The sequence below is a fragment of the Antedon bifida genome, chromosome 6 (genome assembly GCF_963402885.1).
Source record: "Antedon bifida chromosome 6, ecAntBifi1.1, whole genome shotgun sequence".
Lineage (NCBI taxonomy): Eukaryota > Metazoa > Echinodermata > Crinoidea > Comatulida > Antedonidae > Antedon > Antedon bifida.
The window spans coordinates 25,306,978-25,328,672 of record NC_136231.1 but is presented as its reverse complement, the minus strand read 5'-3'; the positions used below and the strand labels follow the sequence as shown (position 1 = coordinate 25,328,672).

Genomic DNA, 21,695 nt, shown 5'->3' with positions numbered 1-21,695 from the left:
AGCACATCCCATTTTTTTGTCACATAAAGTTTTACAGAGCTTTAGAGTTATCTCCTGATACAATTTCTCCAGATTGTTTTGGATAAAAAAAAATAAATCTGCAAATAATGGCATGCTTGGAAAGTGCCTGGCATACCAATTGATTACTATAGATGCTGATGCATGAGAATGTTTTAAGTAGCCCCCTCTATGGTTTGGCCATGCTTTTATAAAGTCTCAAAATTGTTTTTCCCAATTAGCACTTCTGATTTAAAGGTCATACTATTTATTAATTGTATTAATTTGCGATATACTTGTCTGCAACTGTGTCAGCCTAACACAAGAGAGTTGACCAATCACAAGCAACTTTTTGGATGAACATTGCATCATGATTGGTCAAATTACTTAAAGTGGGCTTGCATCTCTGCATTTAGCCCAAGTCAGAACAAAGCCTTTAAATTGCAACCAGGCAAAGTAAAGTAAAAGTTTTTTTTTTTGTGAGTTGACCAATGTGATAAAGATGATGAGGACATATGTTCAAATGACAAAGTTTTTTAAAAGTTGGTTTGGCATTGCTTTTTGATGACAGAATGCATTCAAACAATTAGGATGACTAACTGGAGTCAAGTACTATTATGTAGACTTTATTTGAAAACTGTTGTTTGTAGTCAATCAAACAGGAAGAAAAAATATGAGATGAGAGCCAAACGAAGATAATGCTTCATTAGGCTTAAGCCTACGGACTACAGAAACTTTTGGCTCCGTAATATTTTAGCTGTAAAAGAGGGGAGTGTGTGCTGTACTCCTTACATCCTCCCCTTTTGTTCATTGTTCTGCGCATCCATTGAGCCTTGTACAAATTATGTTTGAAATAATATTAAACTTTTACAATTTTGTTTGCGGTGTGGTTGCTAACTTGTCTCGTCTTTTTGTCTCTACCAATCATATTCAACTAATCTGATTATATTGTACAAGAAACATTATACAACAGGTGGAAGAATGAGGATCAAGAATTGTTATATTGTTAGGGGCCCACTGGGGTAAAATTTGGGGCTGAAATACTCATGAGATATGATATCTGATGCATGTTAGAAACAGGTTTTTTTTAAAGGAAATAGGACATTATATTTGTTATATTTTGTTGAAACCTTTCATTTATGGTACAGTATTTATAACAGAAGAGGCATTTTGTCTGATTTACCCATAGTACAGACAGTGTACTATTATTATATATATATACTGTAATTAATTTTCATTAAAAAAAATTCAAGAAAAACATAATAATGAATGAATATGTCACTAAAATTTGTTTCCATTTAGTATTACACAAAAATTGGTTTCTGTAATTACAGTAGCACGCCTCCTATAAAGGGACACTTTCTACAAAACGAACGAGGGACAATAAATAAACAGGGGTGTATATGTGTTTGCCACTCTAGTATTGTCCTTTGTTTCATGAAAAGTGTCCCTTAAAGGGTCTTTCACACCTTTTCCGGCACGGTTCCGGTTCGACGAATCGAACATCAATGTTTCGTTTTCATGACGCTCCACGCAGCTATGCGGCAATTGATATGCGTGTAAACAAAAATTGATGTTCGGTTGGATTTTCCGGCGCCGCACTGGAACCGTGCTGGAACAGGTGTAGAAGACCCTTTATAGTGGTGTCTCCTCTGAATCGGTGTTGGTCACAATGGTAAACCTTGTATTTTCCCTCATTTCACTTTTCATGGTAAAGTGTCCCCTTAATAGGGGTCAAAGTGGTTAACTTTACAGTGTTCCTTGTTTGTTTCATTAAAAGTGTCCCTTTAATAAGGCCTTAATTGGGGTCGAAGTGGTAAACTGCATAGTGTTGTTTCTTTATTTAATTGAAAAGTATCTCATAAATAGTTTAGTAATGGCATTGTAGCCAGATTTATCTACTATTACTAATTACTTTTTGTTATTTCTGTCTCTGTGATATATTGTTAAGTCTTGATATCTTCAAATTAATAAAGTTTGATAGAATGAGGAAAGTTTGCATCAAAAAGCTACAGAGGACAAGGTTACATTGAAATTTATAAAAGTTTGAATTAAGTGATAAAAAATGTGTTATTTTTAGAACCCGACATTAGTTATGAGTGAAGGATCTATACAGAACATGTAAGTTGGTCTTGGGTGTCAATATGTGTATGTAATACAGATTGATATGATTCAATTATGGCAAACTGATTATGTACAAGTGTACAAGGTCCCCTGTTAAATTGTTATGTCATCTTGGTACAAATTATCTCTTATACTTTTGATTGCAATCTCATTCAATAGTTTTATATTACAGTACTTAAACTTATAAACCCCTTTCCAGGTTCATAGAAATAAGATATTGGATATTTACTTAGAAACTTAGCTATACTCTAAATGCCGCACTTAATTCAAAATTAAAGAAAAGCATCTTTTTTAAAAAAGACCTCTTTGATACTTCCTGTCAAATTTAATGGGAACTTTTCTGATCTTCAACACTTTTTTGTTTAAATTGTCTTAAAACTGTCTTCTAAATAGACGATTTTAGTCTGTCTTATATGGGATAAAAATATCATTCTTATAGTGTACATTCTAATTTTGTTCATATTTCATCTTTCATTTTTTGTTTATTTTGGTTTGGTTTATCTATTGATAATTGTGCAAACTGAAATATCAATCTATGAAGTACAACTGTACCAACTCTTGAATATAGAAAGTCTTTACAACCAATTCATCACTATTTGAACCTACTGTAAGTTGCGTGCGTGCACAGAATATCACTAAGTATCAATATTTAATAAATTGTTAGATAATATATATTGTCACATAGTTTAGTCTTTAAGACCAATAAAGAGTTGTTTCAATGACCAGGAAACAATACTTTACGGTGAAAAGTCTATTGTAGTTTGTCCACACTTGTGATTTCCTAGAACAGAACCTATTTGTCTAGCAAGCACGATAGACAGTAGTTTTTCTATAGTATCAATGCACACATCTACAAATGATAGCATGGTTTTCTACACAAAGGAGGATAAAATTCAGGTATGTTTCAGTACAAGATTTAATGCATATCAGTGATTTAATGCATATCAGTTGCTCATGGCACTTACTGGTACCAAACTCTTATAATCTCCTTCCATACTATTATGTTGGCTATGAACCTGAATTTATAATTAGTAATTTTCTAACTGTACTACCATAACAGTATCTTTTAAGGTCTGTTAGTCTCTTCAATAATGAACGGTTTCTTTTCACTTTGTAATGATTGGATACGGAATTCTAAAATATAGTAAATCAATCAATAAAAAAGAATAGTCGTTGGTGATGATATAACGTTTGGTTTGAGTTGTGAAAAGCTTTGAATACTATAGACTATTGTAATAGGACAATGCTCTTAACAATAACTGCTCCATAATTTTAATATTATGCGGTTATAATGAACTTTTCATAGCAAATTATATCTTTACTGTACTTCCTCGTTATCGTATTCTATAATATAATTTGTTGCAACTTCAGGTTTCACTGTTTTGTTTATTAGTTTAAAAGAACACCTTTAAATATCTTTGTTGCATTAATAAATCATTGTTGTCATTGTATTTGATGATCGCAACTTCTTTAAGTTATTGGAGTAACAGCGAACGTAAAAAGTAAAGATAGATCCATTGACAAGGTAACATATTTGATAAGGTAACATATTTTTATAACTTTTTCTTCAGTGTGTATCGTAGCATTTGTAAATCATTAATTTTAATTTTCTTTAATGATGGTCACTTCTTTCAAGTTATTAGAGAAACACAAATTACTGTAAATAGAGATCATTATTAGATAAGGTACAATGCATTATTCTTTATATCAACTCATGTTTCGTCAGCGTGTATTGTCTGTTGTATACAATCCATTTTTGGATGGTTTTTATGGTTTTCCTGTTGGGAAATAGCTGCCTTATTAGACTGTTGTGTAATTGTCCCATAGGGAAATATTTAGAATTGTAAAGTTGGAATCAAATAATAACAAGATTACCTCACATCTTTCCTGATGCCTTCCATTGACATTGGCTGCTGCATGACTCATCTGTTGGCGAAGTTTTCTCCTTGTTTCTGCACTCGTCTATCAGTACATCAATCACATCAATGTTTCATTTTGCTGTAGATTACTTAAATCTTTATATTTCACTCTTTCACAGTTTTTTTTCTTTCTAATACTCAAGAGTATCTGATATATTTAATTGCATTTTTTCTTTTAAATGTCAGTGTCTACCCTTAAATATTGTATATCTTTTTTCAACATCAGTCTATAGTTATGTAAGTGTAGGCCAATATTATACTTTATTTTTCAAATATTATTGAAAGGCTTGCACAGTGAAACGCCATAAACGCTACACATTAGCGCTCAATTTAACCGATTTTATCGAGATAACTGTTACAATAACGTTCAAGATAAACCAGTTCTCTATTAACAATAACACTCTATTAGTATGTATTAAATAGTCTGTACAAACATTAAAAATTGGGGTTAGGTAAACTATAGGTAATATTCCTATAGATAGTGATAGGTTTATACCATGCCCACTACAACAACTATTATACATTTTCAAAAAACAAGTTTAATTTACCATATCGTGTACAATAATAAATGTTTATGAGTGGAGTGTGTCATCAGAACGATTACTGTTCAGTTCCAGCACACTGTGTCCTACCTAATATTTAATAATCATTCATTTTTATTAGTTCGGTCACAACAAAACCACTTCCTTCATGTACTGTATTGCTAGGCCATGTCATAAAGGCAGAGCTTGAATTTTGGTTGCAGAGCAGGCTTAATTACAGATTTTTTTTTTAGATCTTGGCAATGTTTATCTGCCAATTTTGTGACACAAAAATCTCAACATATTGACAAGCTGGCTGTTGAATTGAATATCACTCGGAATTAAAAATACCATGTCATACATAATCAACCAATTAAATGGCAGGGTATATAGAATATCTACCTAAAGTTTAGTAGTACAGTAGTAACTTATTGGGACATACCTATTCAGAGAACATGCATATTTCCTGTGAACAAACAAGGGACACCCCACAAAATTAGTAAAAGTTAAAATCATCTCTTCATCTAATGATATTAAAATATTGGTTTAACAAGTTTGTGTTTATATTAACTTTCTGAATACAGTGATTGTAAGAGGGAGAATTAGGGAAGTACCCTACCACATGAAACAATGTATATTTTGATGCATCTATGAAACAAATGGAAAAATGAAGAATCATATTTTTAACAAGCACTTTAAGAGATATAGCAAAACTATTTAGTTAAATTGTTCTCCTTTAATGTCAATTTAATTTAAAATTTGTCTTTTATTCTGAACTTGAACTTTTTCTATCCTTCCCACAATGCAGCTGGTAAGTGTATATTCCTTTCATTTATGATGCCAGTTTCACAGTAAAGTTTAGCATAAATATGTTAAAAAAAAAAAAAAACTATAAAAGGTACCTTTAAAACAGTGCACCTTTAAATCTAGGTCAATAATGCTACTTAACTATAATATGTTCATTTCCTAAAGGGGCTTGCAGTAGAATTGAGACCGGGTAAGTTACTATCATTACAATTTAATATGCTCCTACAACCTTCAGTTATATATAAGTTCCAAGTTCAAAGTATTTGTCATAGATAATTAGGAAATCTTGTAATTAAATCCTCTTCAGCTGAATTGACTGGAAAATATAGTACAAACTAGAGTCTGGTCTCAGCTAGGCTAAGTAATAGCTGTCAGTATCTTTACTGTATCTTATGTATAGAAGTAGATATTCTTACTTTTTACCTCTGCTGTTATGCTGTAAATAAATAAATCTGTATTTATTATTCACTCTCTGAAAACATACAGTCTGCTAAACTACTGATCGCAAACATAGACCTATGTGCAAAGTGTGTAAGTTTTGTTATAGTACCTACAAAGGTACTTTTCTACAGCACTTGACCCTCTCCTTTTTACATTTTTTAGAGGGTCGGTAGATTGTCACTTTTCTACAGCTGGAAAACCCCTAAAATGTGTATAAAAAAAGTACTGGTGTCAGAAACCCTGTTGGAGGTTTTCAAAACTTGTTAACTTGTAAACCATTGAAGTATATAGGCCTATATGTACAACAGTACATAGTTGGCTTTAGTTTTTGCTCTGTAACCATTTTGTTTTGAAAGGTCAATTAAACCTACATAGATATTGAAGTAGTTAGTTGAAAGTTTAATTTTCAAATCATGTCAATCATTAAAACTAAAATGGTTCTATACCGACAAACGATTGGTAGGCGCGTATAGTCTGAAGCTTCCTGATTAAAAGAAAAGTTCTCCTTCACAGCATACGGGTGACTCATGCCCCTCTAGGCTAGACGTCACTAATATGGCCTAGCTTATAACGATTGGACGAAGGAGTCAGGGAGTATTTGACATTGCATTCTGAAAGTTTTATCCCATATAAGAGTTCAGTTACCGATAGGGTAACATCGTGGGAAAGATTCATTAGGAAATACCGATAAGATGTTCTTACACGACGTGCATAAGCCGAGTACGATGCGTATTCATTACCCTGTGCAATATCGCAAGAAAACATTTGAGAATTTCAGCATGCACAATAAGTTAAAGCAGTTTTTTAAACCATCGCCACGACCCCCTGCATTACCTCCAAAAGACAGACAAATCGTACCACCACCACTGCCAAGGATTCGGCCTAAGCCCCCTCGGATTGTACATAAAACTCAAGTCACTGCTAAAGTCAGCACAAAGGTTTGTTTTGGAATGTATTGCCATCATTTGTAATGGGATTGCTATTTTAAAAAGTAACTTTTGTTAATAATAGTTAATGTTCAATCTTATCATATTATTGTTAAAATGTCAAACACATTATTTACAGGTCTGTAAGTGTTTGAACAGATGTTTGACTATAAAATTGATTTTTCTACAAAAACACTTTTGAAGATGATATGCTATGATATAGTTTATCTGGTATCCACTTGTATTTTATTAACAATTATAAACTCTTTCAAAAATGACATGCTATTAGATATGAGTTTACTATCAGTATTATCAATAATCATTTTAGTTTCCTGAATGACTATATTTTTTATTTTAGGGACAATTTTTTTCATTTTTCATTGCCCTTATTGACGAGCTGTATTTTTTTTCTTTAGATGACAAATTTTAATTTTTGAATATGTTACATTCTTAATGATAGTGAAAATAGGATCTATGAACTTTCTCTTAGTTATCTGAAATAATTTATTACATTTTGCATCAAGTCGGCAATCATTAGTTATGGGTGCCAAGTAACCCAGTTATGTTTCCTACATTTAAAAACGGCTTTGAATATGTACTTTTATTGATGTTTTTCTTCATTTTAACTTAATGTTTTCACTTTTAGTAAATTTGTTGTATTCGCAAGTTCAGACTTAAACCATTTTCTGCAATTTTGTTTTGCATAAGAAGGGGCCACAGTTGCATATTTCAAGGCCTATAAACTGGTTCTCCTCTTTATATTTAGCAAACTGTATAATGGATAAATGTTATTCTATTTTTGCAGCATAAAAATTTGAGCAAACCGTAACAAGCAAAAGTACAGAGAAGTTCTTGCGAGTTATTCAGGTTTTTTTGTTTTGTATAAAATGGTTTTAAGGCATGCTTTGAAGTTCCAGTAGGGAGGTGACATTTACACTATTCAGAACACATTTTATGTCACATGGCTACAAACTTTCGATCATGTACATCATGTGACTAATTCAAAGAGAAACTTAATTTTTTTTTTATTTAAAGCTGAGATAAATTTAACATTTTAACAACCATTAAAAACTAATTATAAAGTTTAAATGATCTAATTATCCAGGGACTTACTCTAAATTCAAATTTTGTAAATGTATCCTTTAATGTGTCTACCATCCATATTCTGTTTTTATAAGAACTGTTATAAGTAATACAAAATAAGCATAATATAATTTGATTTGTACAAAGAAATAGAAAACATTTATTTTGACAAGATACATCAATCAATCATTGTGACTCAAGTATTTTGTGAATCATTGTCAGTTTCTTTTTACTCCAGGGTTCTTCTTTGCCATTCGACATGAAAGAAAACAATTATAGCCAAACTCTACGATATGTTCCATATTTGTCTCTTAGCTTGAAAAAAATGAATGTGCTTTGATCAAAATCTTTCATTTCATAACTATGATTTAGTTAGATGAATTTCCAGTTCAGTTCGTTCCAGGTCACTTTACTCATTTCTGAATTAATTTGCGCCCTCTCAAGATTCGCACTTTCTCATATTAATTTTATCATAAATAATAGCAATATGGTATTTGTAAGATCATATTAAAAACGTGATATAAACAAATAATAGGCATAACTCCATTTAAATGTTTTATTATTTTATGTGTTCTTTATATTTATTGGTTCTCGCTCATAGATATATAATCATTCCTCATTTAAAATTACTTTCTGGTACATACCCGTGACGGCGGAGACAATTTGTACAGCAATTAAATTTGCTTTTGTTTAATCCTGTCACATTCATGGGCTTTGTTATGTTTATTTGTAATTTATTATCATGTTTTTAATTGACGAGATAAATGAAATGAAATTTAAATGAATACATAGCTACTAGCTTTACCTTATTTTTAAAGGTTTTGAAATTCTATCAAAACAAATTATACCATTTAAGTTTTGACATACTAACAGGAAATGTCACCTAGCAAGTTGGAAAGTTACCAATCAACAGTGAAATGTCACCAACTAAATGGTTCTTAATTATTTAAACTTATTGATTCAATAACGTAATGGTTTGATGGTATATATCCTCTGAAAGGAAAAATAAAATCTCAGTGATTCAATTATGGATTTGATTTGCTAATTTCTGTGATAACTACTGTATGATGTAAAGACACATTAAGAACCGCTGTCAAAAAGTTTAGTCTGTTGTTGACTTGTGATGGTTCTGGGTTCAATGCTATGTTGGTTCTTTTTGTCCACTAGTTTGGTCAGTTGGCTGTAATATTAATTATGTGTACAGAATAATACTATTTATACAATATATAGTCAATTTAATGTCCTATCCTATCCTATTTAATTTAGATAATCATTAAAAAAAAATTATATTGTATTTTTATGTATGTAACTCTGATAACTAAATATTGTCAAATAAAATGAAATCAAACTTTCATATACATGCAATGTACAGGTACAACTGATTGAACAGAAATCATTTTTAATCAGTAGGCGCACTACTGTATGTGCCTAACAGTCAGTCAACCATAATTATTAAGGATGCCAACATTCTTTTTAAATGAATTACCTCCTACGAATTGTCATAAATCTGTGTTTACTATAAATACTTCTCTTTGATTGCATTCTCTAACGTTACTGCACGTTTTAAGATGAAACACAGTGATGTAGAGATTGTGTTTTATTTAATTAGCTGATTCACTCTATTACTATGACTGTTGTTTTGTTTTTAACCAAAGACAAATTATACTTGTATAATTAGATTAATTAATAAAGATTGTTTAATTGTGAAGGAATAATTAAGTAATTTGATTTGTCAAACACTGTATTTTTACTTTATCACGTTGATAGAATATTTATGAAACGCAGAGGCTGGTTGCCTTTTGATGTCTGATTCACTTGTCTCAAGAAGTTTTCACCTTTTTGTCAGATGGACAATGTCATCTTAATTGTCTGCTGAGTTGGTTTATTAAACCAAGTGTATAGTTTTACTGTTTTCTATCAAAATATTATGTTCAAATTGTTTTTATTTTGTTCATTCTTGGACTGGATTGCATTTTCAGTGAACTTAAATCTTTATAAAGTAAAGTTGATAGCTATCTACATCTTGGGGATAATGCTTTGATACTAAAATTCATGAATCAATTATGATTTTCTTTCCATTTTTTCTTACATGGCCTTTCTGTGAGGCTTACCATACTCTTCACATATCCTGTGTTCAGGGTTGCAGAATATCACTACCCTGGATAAATTATTTTATGATAGTTATTTCCTTAAATCGAACATTTGCTGTAGAAACTATAGCTATAGAAAAACCAAAGGGGAACCGAGTGATGAACTGTTGAAATGAATGAATTATGTTAGTGATATGCCCAAATATGGTAGTGGTATGACATCTTCGAGTCCATATATGGGTACATCACATTTTTTTGTCACATAAAGTTTGGTAGTGTGAACAGAGCTTTAATAGTGCTGTCTTTTTATTATACTTTTATTTTATCATTGGAATTTTGAGTTTAAATGTATACAAATGCTTTCCTGCATTTATTTTTGTTTTACATTTGAACTAGTCGACAAGCTGCATTAAGGTAATTTAGAAGAGTGGTTTTCTAGAGTGTTATTAATTAATTAATTCATAAATTAATTAATAAGTTGTGCATTCTAGGTTCCATGTGTAAAATGTACAGGATATATTATAAAAGGAAAACATCTGCATACAAATATTAAATGTTATCTTGTATTGTTTTGTCTTTTGTCGAACAAGGAAAAGAATTTAATATTGTGTGTAATAAATAGTTCGTGGATATCAATAGAAAGCTGCTATGGCTTCCGGACTTCCTTATTATATTGCAGATGTGATCAAATGTACAGGTTAAAATGTGGTACTGGTTTCGTATTACTTGAAGACATTGTTTTAGGGAAGCTGTTCTTTCCTAATATACATTTTTATATTAATTTTAAAGTGTCTGTTATTGGATTGCAGATATTTAGCTAAACATTATTTCCTCAAGTTGTTTGTGAATAGCCATGGAATATGTCAGTTCCCCAGGCAAGTGTTTCATAATGTTTTTTTGTATCAATCATCCGACATTTGTTGCATGTTAATTTTCCAGGTAAGTTCCCATGTTTTAAACTGGGTAACATGAGACCATAGTTAATAGAAATTATTTACATTGGCTAGACATGGAAATGACCAGTGTTAAAAAAGATTGTGTGATTTGTGGTTTAATGTGTTTAAAGTATTAAACTTAAAATACTGTAAACATTTGATGTTAATGTCACATGATGTAGCTTTTGGTAAGTGTTGTGTGTTTTACATGATTAAATCCTGATGGTTGTAGTACTATTATAAATTAAAATTTAAGGGGGTTTCCCCGCAAGTTGCCCAAGGAGACGTTGGGATACATAAGGTAACAAAGGGTTAAGCCTTGGTGGGAGTCAGACATTCTGGTTAGATTTCACCTGCATATAACCAATTATTTATGACAAGAAAAAATATAAATACAAAAAAATATAGGCTGGGTTACCTGGAAAACTAAGGCAACACTGCTGCATCAACTCAGTGTAAAGTAGGTTTAAACAAGTTTAGATCATACCCCCTTCATATCAACTAACAAAACTCTGGAGACACTCTGGAGTTTGCTGTGAAAGGGGTAATAGATGTTTCTACCTTGTAGGATAAGTTGTTATCTAACCTACAGATTCAGACCTCTTCTTTAGATAACTTCAACTTTTTCAATTTGAGTTACAGAAATCCATGTATAGGCTGTAGAATATTTATTTCACATTTTCAAAATTCTTTCTTGTAGTTCAGCATGGCAAAATGTTATCTTAATATAACATCTAAAAATACACACTAGTACAGCAAGACACTGCACATTGTCACTTATTGTTTGTATACTGTATGTCAATTATTATTGGGTTAACAACTTTGAAGTTTCCTGCTTCTTTTAAATTCTAAGAATATAATGTATGACAAAATTATCATCTTTATCAGACAACTAATCGTGATTAATCTACTCAGACTTTTTCATACAACAGTTTTGTTAGTATTAGTAATTGAGTAGTTTAATTTAATTAGGTATATGAGGTGGAAACCGTTAAGTTGCTCTCAAGACTTGTACTGTTTTTTTTTGCAATCTCATGCCAATTCTTCACCAGACATTTTGGCAGCTTCTTGAAACTTGGATTGGCCATCTTAAGTCACCAAAATCCTTTTAAAACTACTGTCGCATTTTATGTTTTAGCGTTCTAATTTCAGTAGTCTTGATCAACAATTTCCGTAGCAAATAGCAAATGTCAGTAGTTTTTTACACATCACGTCAAACAGTCGTTCTGTGCATGTGCAGAATAATATTCTGACTTTACAGAATTTTTGTTGCTCACCACCCTGTGATTTGATGCTTATTATTTTACTCAGGGATGTACCATAATTTGAGGCCAAATCATAATCATTATAGTTTTATTCATTTCTGTAGTTATTTCTATTTCTGTATGTCCGTATATTTGCCTGAATCTTCATAGAACTTGAGAATCCTGAAGTTTTAGTACTTGATAGATTTAGCAACCACATCCAGAATGAGTTTGTTCTTGTGATAATGAAAATTGAGATGAGAAAACCAACTTAATAATTCTTGAAAATAACATAAATTTCATATAAACAAAACAATATTATAATAGTAGCATACCGTATTTGTTATATTTATATATTGTCAGTCATTTTTGTTTTGGGTCATCCTTTAATAAACAAATACAATAAAAATTAAAAACACCAAAAACGTAAAACTTCTTGATCCTTCTAAAACACATGGCCAATACTCTCATCATTCGCAAAAGGGTACCTTCTAATTTATATACATCTTTTCCACCTTACATATTGCAGTCGAGAGCAACAGGATTAAGTTAGTTATAATTCTTGTATCTGACTGTAACTAATATTAATTTAGAATTCAAATTCCAAAAACTTTTAGTTTGAAAGTGTGAATGTTGCGTACACTGCCAACATTAATTAATGATTTTTAATGTTGAAGTTCCTCGGTGGTTTGTTTTTCTGTAAGCTTGACATCAGGGTCACACACAGACTTGTCAAATCTGTTTAAAAGATCTTAATTGGTTAATTAAATGCACAAAAGGTTGGATAAAAATCATTAACAAAATTAGCATTTTTGAAATATAGTCTAGTAGAAGCTTTCTTAAATTATAATTGGAAGTTTAGTTTGTTGGCTCGCTACTCCTTATTTTACAAATTGCCCAGCGGCCTAAACAGGAAGTACATGGCGTCGTAACAAGCACTTATGGTCACATGTTACGTTAACACTTTTGTATATTAACTTATAGTTGCTGTTTATAAAATTAATTTTTATATTAATTTTTTATTTTGATATTAAGAAGTGTTTTTTAACAATATAAGTATCAACTTTTAATTGTATTACAAAATATTTTGATTGTAAAAGGGTTATTCAATTTAAAATTAGTATTTCATTTAAAGTAAATTAGTTTCTTAATTTAATTTCAAAGCAATGACGTAATTTGCTGACGTCTCTATCGACTCATTGGTCATTTCAGGTTCATTCCCCTTGGTCTATTTTGTTTCTCTTAAACGATAACCTAATAATTAGTATTGTCAAAAATTCTTTGATATTTATTTTTTATAAATGATAGAATAATATCATTATCAAACATTCTCAAAACCTTAAAACAAGTTACATGAAAGTGTAATCTAATTAAGCAATGAAATTCAACAGAGATTTAGAGTAATTAAAAAAAAATGGGGACAACCAAGAAAAAAGCTGATTTAATACATACAGGATCTTTTGAAATTTTAGTTTGTTTTTATTGAAAATTATTAAGTTTTAAAATGACTACTTCAATAAGCCTATTCCAAACCATTGGTGATCTTGGAGTCACTCAAGCAGGCTGAACGCATTTTTGGTTGCACTAGCAACCACGCAGCGCCACCTACCGTCGTGACGTCAGCACCGTGATACTCTATTGTTAACATTTGTAATGTTTAATATGTTCATAATCATTCATAGTTAACTATTATTTCTATGATATGTTGCAACATAATAATTAAAATTAAATTTAGTAGATTATTACAATTTTTCATTTGTTGTGAATTTGATTTCTAATGAATGCAGTGCGGATCCACGATTTTTAAACGTGGAAGAATCACCATCAATTATAGTCAATCAAAAAAGATGTGCCAAGTTTATGAAAACTTTTTATATAAAAAATTTTTTATGAACCTCTTTTTTTGTTGAAGTTCCCTTTTCAAAGAGATCACAGTAGTGGAAGTATGGTAAATAAGCCTAGTTAACCTAGATAATGATGATGTTTTCACCTCTTTAAAAAAAATTAACCTCCTATAAAAATCCCTAGCTAAATGCTTGATAAACACTGTGATATTGCAAATTATTTCTGTAGTAAATAAATATCATAATACAGGAAGAAATTGGTTATCCTGTAATATTGATGTTTTTGTTGTCAAATATGAAACATATACATTTTTATAATGCATAACTGTTGCATCTACTGAGCATCTTATCTATGCAATACCTAAAATGTGAAACCAAATATTGTTCTGCGTTCGCACACACCAGTGGCTGAAATGTAAAGTTATGTGAATCATGCATACTGTTGAAAGATGCGTGTCAACTGCAGTGTACAATTCAGTGTCTGTGGAGTTTTTAAACTCTGTATGAAATTGGACATGACAGCATTTCCTGTTTGGTAGAATATGACAAAGAATATCTTTTGTAACGCCAGGCCTTTTGTTCATCGCTTCAAGATTTTTTCCATTATGATCTTGCGAAAAAAGATTATGTCATTTTCTTTCCCAGGCCTAATATAGGCTATTGTACTCTTTACAAAAATGAAAATGCTGTTTTTTCTTGGAATTGTCACATGGATTTGTATGCATTTTGATACAGATTGAAAGTACTTGTGTTTCCCATTGGGAGTGGTTGACTGGTTTCATGTAGTGCGTGACATTTTTTTGTCTCAAGTTCAACTCATATAGAGACATTTTCAACACTGACATTTTCTATAGGGTTTAGCTCTCAAAACTAATTAGTAAATTTAAAGTTTGGTGTTATTTTTGTTTTTCATTTTTAGTGTATTGTTCAATAATGTTTTGACTATAATATGATATTCATCCTATAACCGCTTTCTTGTCTAACAATAATTTTTAGGCTTATAGCACATTATGCTGAAGTTTTATTGTTCTACTATAAAATAAAGATTCCAGAAAATTAAGAAAAATAAAGCATTATTTGAAATACACAACATACCTTTTAATGAAAAGTGCCCAACCATAAAACACATACAATAGTGTCTTGATGAATATGCAGGCATATTTAAAACTTTATGTAAAATAATAAGTCAAAAGTGCAGAGTTTATTATCTGTCCATATTTTCACATTTCTGTCATCGTGTACTCAACAATAAGTATACCCTGTTTGTGGATATTTGTCAGGATTAATTAGGCCACTGAGGTTTTGACCAAAAATGGATGTGAAATTGATGATACTTTGGAAAAACCTGTCAAATTAGTTGTTTTGATGTTTAAGTATATTGATTTAATTATGAATGAATGAATGAAGATTTTTTTTTCTTCCTCTTGACTGACCTTAGTCCAAGCTGTTGACACCAGCTGCCTGATTATGGCCAAGTTAATTTCTAGGCCATGTTTTAATACTTAAAAGTATCTGTGTTTGTATCTCTCTCTTATAATTGCCTTATTCTGGTCATTGCATACCTAATCAATCACATGATCATGTGGGACGTTACAAAGTGGTTGTGGTGAGCTACATTTCCTTTAAATTTATTTAGGACATCTAAAAAATGTCGTTATTGGTAATGGTATGTCCAGTTTGTGTTTAGTAATTTTTTATGTGCATGTAATTAAAATGCAGTTTTAGATATCATTGAACATGTTAATCAACATGGTTGATAGAGGTGCTATGTGCATTTAATAAAAGGTGTAGGTTCAATTCCCTTTGGACACATTTAACAAAAACGTGCTATGGATATAGGAATATAATGTACCATCTCATTAAAATTTTTTCATGCAATGCAAAATCGGAATTGAACCCAAACCTAACTCTGGAAGGCACAAATATTTGGCACCAGCCTACAGTGCCACTATACTGTTTCTCTTTCAGTTTAAAAGATATTCTTATTTATTATTAGGATAAATATACCATCTTGTTTAAATTTCATGCAGTATTTCAGTAAGTTTACGGGAAAAAATCGGAATTGAACCCAAACCTAAATCTGGAAGGCACAAATATTTGGCACCAGCCTACAGTGCCACTATACTGTTTCTCTTTCAGTTTAAAGGATATTCTTATTTATTATTAGGATAAAACAAAGTACCTCAGTGTTCCTGGTACTTGATCAACTCTCAAAATGTGTAATGGTTTAGCAACTTCAATCATTAATTAGTAAATATAATCTGATATTAATTTACACATTGTGCCTTTGTTTACAATCAATACAGGCACACACCTTTACCTGTTGTAGGAATTTATACGTTGCTAATTGAAGTATCCTTTAAGCATCACTCGATGCCATTGTTAGAAGCTAAAGGAACTCGCTCAGTCATTTTCAAGCCAAGGAAATGTTTAATTGTCGGTGTATGACTTTGAGGTCTTGATTACTCAATTACTTTATAAGCTCTTACCTCTCATGGGGTTTGAGTCCCTAAGCTCTGTCAATCATGGAAAAAAGAAAATTAATATTAACGCATTGGTCAAGAAAATTGCGTCAAAAATAAATTGAGTTTTCATAGCTCTAAGGCGTGTACAGGTAAGAGAAGATAATAGCTGGTTTTGACTCGTGATTTTGGTAGATTGTTTCTCCCTGTAGGTAAATTTTAGTTTAAAATAGATGGCCATTCACCTTTAATAAAATTACTATTAATGAATTTATCTTTTTTTTTTTGCTTTTAAATTGAGTTATATTCATCTGTGATTGATAAATTTTTGATTTTGATCATTATAATTAGCGGAAATTTGGAAATAAAGCATATAATATGATGACAATTCAGATGAATTTGATGACTTATTTTGTTTTTAATTGAATCCAAAAGAAACTTTAATTTGAAACTACTGGTGCTATATAGTTTGAAATCCGCTAGAAGCAAATTAATCTAAAATGGTCTCAAGTTTGCTGGACATTCAACTTTAAAAGGAGTTTCCAAGATAACTCGTTTGATGACTTATTCAATTAGATATCATTATGACAATTCACAAATGAATACCACAAAATCAATCAACTTAGAAACTATTTCTACCAGCCTGTTCAAAGTGCAATAATCACTGACCAAATGAAATCAACATATTTTGAGAGCTTTTTTATTGATGTGTTGTGATCAAACGTTTAAATAATTATTTGATACCTTCTTTTAAATTTAAATATAATCTCCAATGAAAACAATGTCTTATTTCTCTTGAGGACACAATATTTTAGTAAATTTCTATTTGTCATACCTTGATATACTATGCCTTAATAGTACATTTGAATTTGTCATAGAGAGGTTGATGAAAGAAATTTGGTATATTTTGAATATTTAATTTTTTTTTTTAAATTATCATTATTATTTGTATCCATATTTAAAAATGTTTTTCTCTTCTGATACAAATACCAAAATAACTAATTTGATTTTTTGGGAAGGTAGGTAATATTACAATTAAACTCTTTAATAGTACCAGTTGCTTACTAGCACCAGTGTGTTTTAATCTATTCAACTAATTACACAGTGTACCAGGAGGCTGTAAAGGTCTATCCTTTACATCTAATACAAATAGGTGGGCATTCACCTCAATGACATTTGCTGCATCTAATCAAATTGATGACTTATTTTATTGAATTGTTTTCAAGTCTTTATCTGTTTGACACCTGATAATAAGCTAAATTAATAGAGGATGTGAATTATGAACAACTTAAGATTTGTTTCAGATTTTCCATCACATTTGTGGTTATTAGACTTTTAAAAGTTCTCTAGGCAATGCGGAGAGTTTGAAGTGCGGAAACATGCGTTTAATTTGATTGTTTATTATTTGCGGAAATTCTAAACCATAGTACTATGTATTTTTTACATACGGAAATTCTGGAGGTAATTTGATTGAAAGTTATAATTATAGTAACATTTTTAACAATACAAAATGATTGTAAATTTTAGCAATTCATGAAACTGTGCGGAAATGCGAAAGTGTGATTTAATTCAGTTGATTATAGTTAAACAGTATTGTATGCATTTGCTTTGTAATTGTTTCCAGTGTGTTGAAAGCTTGTCTGGTGGAAAACGTCCATGATGCTAGCAAGGGAACTTTATGAATCAAACGCCTACGACTCTTTGTTTTCTAGGTTGTCTGATTTTCAGTTCATGGTTACTATTAGGAACTTGGTGAAAGTTTTGCAGACTTTATTCCAGACAGTGATGATGATGGCAGGATTTAGTATCAAGCTCATATTTAAAGCTTTTGTTTATTATTAGTTATTTCTTTTAGCAGTTTCAAGAGTTTTGAAACTTCTCTAGCTTGCGAATGAAACCCTATTTTCTTGAAATGCCCTTTTTAAAGTAGAGTTAATACTATTAGGAACTTGTTTAAAGTTTTGCAGACTTTATTCTAGACAGTGATGATGAGGGCAGGATTTAGTATCAACCTCATATTTAAAGCTTTTGTTTATTATTAGTTATTTCTTTTCTAGCAGTTTCAAGAGGTTTGAAACTTCTGTAGCTTGCAAATGAAACCCCTTTTTTCTTAATAGAGTTTATACTATTAGGAACTTGTTGAAAGTTTGGCAGACTTCATTCCAGACAGTGTTGGTGAGAGCAGGCTTTGGTATCGACCTCATATTTAAAGCTTTTATCTATCTAAAAAATTGGTCTGTTTGACGTTGAATCGTATCTATAGCAGAACTTGATGTACAAAACTGTAGAAGTAAAAAAGAAGCAGACGTTGAAAAACAAGCCTGTGGCTTTCGAATGAAAGTACCCATTTCAAAGTAGAGACCAGCAGTAAACGTGATGTTGAATAGAGGCTCATCGGAAAAAACCAAAAAAACTCAAATACCAGGAGTCTTGATTTGTTTAGGATAAACCGTAAACTAAAAATGTTAATCGAGAAAGTCTGAAAGGAATGCAAACACTTTTAAGTAGAAATACTGTGAACTTTTATATGTGTATACATAATTCACTATTTTTGTCTTGTGTCTTGCAGCTTTCATTTGCAGTACAGAGACACAACATGACTGAAAGTCGCCCATTCAACCATTCAAGCATCATCCACCAGGGCTGGCTTAAGAAACAAGGGGGCGTCATCAAAACATGGCAAAGACGATTCTTTATCTTGGTAAATGATCACTTGTACTACTACCAACGAGAGGATGATCAACGGCATCTTGGTGCCATTCCACTGAAGGGAAACAAGGTCTTTAAACATGCGCATAATCCAGATGATCCCAACAAGTTTCTGTTCGAGATTTCAAACGGTACATACTGATATTTTTATGGAAATCACCTTATACAACATCTTAATTGAAGTTTTTTAAACTACAGTAGAGATCCTATTAAGAAGACTCTTTCATGGCGCAATAAAGCCTCCTTTCAATAGAGGATTGGTTGTATCATTAAAACATTCATTTTCATTTGTTTCATGGGAATGTATCCTCTCAAAAGAGTGTTCTAAAGAAGGGGTTTTACTGTATAAAACAATGAAAGTGGAAACAAACAACTTGAAATTATGCAACCAAATTGTTAGGCCTACATTTTCAGAACAATTTGAATTGGAGAAATCATAAAAAACACAGATTATTTTAAATATCAAAATAAATTAATAATTTAATTTTATAAAGGTTTCATTGTTGATTAATATTGCCCTGTTGTGTGTAACTATATGTTCTTTAAAATACAAACAATACTTCTATAAAAGTACAGTCATACGTTTCCGCTAATAGGCATGTATGACAGTTGTATAAGTCCTTTGGGATCCATGCTGTCTGGAAGTATACATGGCAAAGCTGGAATTGCTACGACGGATGTTTAAGTTTGTAAAGCAAACAAAAAACAGGGTCTGCCAATCAAAGTCTACAAATAAATTAAGCCCACACTTAAATTTTGTAGATTCACTCCTTCGTAAATTGTGTGGTGGAGATAAGAAATATGTACATATAGTCAATAATAGCAAGACGAATTAGATGTAAATATTAAGTGTATTAGTTTTGACGGCACAGCCTAGCCATTAGTGATAATTGTTATCAAATTATATTTTGAATGGGAATTAAGATACAATTATAAGATATTTTTATATTGCCATTGATTGGAGTAAATGAGAATAATATGATAAAGTGAAGCAATTTAAAGAAATATTAATATGATTCAAGTAGTGCATGTGTAATGAACTTTTTCCTGCTTTTCTCCTGAATGACAACATTGATTATTTCATTTCGAGTGGGGGCATACGTTTTATCGAAGAGCTGTAGAATGCTCTGTGGAGTAATTAGGATAAATATATTCGTCGCGTCTTGCAAAACCTAATCAATTTTTAAACAAATATTATTGATAATAATAATCATAGGTGGATTCAAGGAGGTCCTTTTGGAGGGAGGCAGGGTGATTTGCACCACCAAATATATACAAAAATTGGAAGTTCAGCACTTAACCTAATGTTCTATTATCCCTTTCATGTCTAGTATAAAACCATTTTGTTCTTTCCTAAAATAAATTTAGGTAATGATTTTTCATAAAATATGTTGTTTTTGCTTTCATAGGTGAGGGACACACCGGAAGGTTAGCGGGTAATCATGACACGTTCTTACTATTGGCGTCTACACAGATTGATATGGACAAATGGATCCAGGAGATACAGAGAGTTATGTATGCAAAAGTTGGCCGAGGTAATTGTTTTACATAGGCCTATTATTGTGTGCCAGTTACTACTAATGTGTGTTTTGAAAAGCCATTCAGTAGCAAACAGGAGCATCAAATCACATACTGTACCATATAGGAAAGCTGTTCACTTGAAATTAAATTAAATTTGACTTTTATTTGAAAATTTAGCAAACAAATTATTTAATTTATTAAAATTTACCAGCATTTTGAACAAACAACATTTGGAAAAAGAAAAACATTTATATAAATTTATGTATGTAGTAAAATCAAAATTACTGAAAAATAAATAAGCATTGCAAGAAAAGCAAAATATAAATGAATTAAATCATTTAAACCATAAAAAGTAAAAAAAAAATTTCAATTAAAACAATTCTTATTGACTCCGTATCAAAATGAATAAAATTGAAATTAATTTGATTTGAAATGTAAAATAAGATTCATTGTAATACCTGTCTATTCTTAAACAATGATGACAGGTCGAAGATAAAAAAAAGAAGAATTTAAATAAAATAAAAACAATTCTTAAACTGAATACTGCATTCTAATGACTAAGTATCAAAATAAATAAATTTGAAATTAATTTGATTTGAGGTGTAAATACTTTTCATTGATATACCTGTCTATTATTAAACAATAATGACAGATAGAAGATAGATAACAGTCTATGTTGATTGAAATAGGAAATACACCATTTTACACTATAAAACTCTAAAAATAGCAACAAAACTAAAAAGAAGAATACCGGATAGCTGTTTTATAACACTTTCTTGTTCTCACACTTGTTATCATAACAACTAACTAAAAGCTTACAAAATGTTCACCTGTTGAAAGTTTATTTTAATAATAATTTATTTTGAAGCTTTACTGTACTTCTGAAACAGTGACACGTTTCGTTAAAGAAATCCAGAGTGATTTAATTAACGATATTACTTAAAAATAAAAATAGAGAAGAAATTAACAAAGTTCAGTGTGTACATGCAGGAGAAAAATGTAAAATGATACACATAAGTTACTGGTCTCTCTCACGTAAAGTCAATGCATATATGTCAATACTTATACGTGC

The 21,695-nt window shown here is 30.8% G+C and overlaps 1 protein-coding gene across 4 annotated transcripts in view; it reads left to right on the top strand.

Moving 5' to 3' along the window:
• Nucleotides 1–21,695, top strand: part of LOC144844327 (rho GTPase-activating protein 24-like) — a 40,994-nt gene that overhangs the window by 12,465 nt on the left and 6,834 nt on the right. For 2 of the 4 annotated variants that reach the window (XM_078701181.1, XM_078701180.1), the window contains 2 exons: nucleotides 18,963–19,233; nucleotides 20,512–20,637. In XM_078701181.1, coding sequence (XP_078557307.1) covers nucleotides 18,990–19,233; nucleotides 20,512–20,637 — 370 coding nt within the window. In that variant the 5' untranslated portion in view covers nucleotides 18,963–18,989. Of the gene's footprint in view, nucleotides 1–2,846; nucleotides 3,019–6,244; nucleotides 6,748–18,962; nucleotides 19,234–20,511; nucleotides 20,638–21,695 lie in introns of those variants that run through there. The other 2 variants (XM_078701179.1, XM_078701178.1) reach the window with 2 other exon arrangements.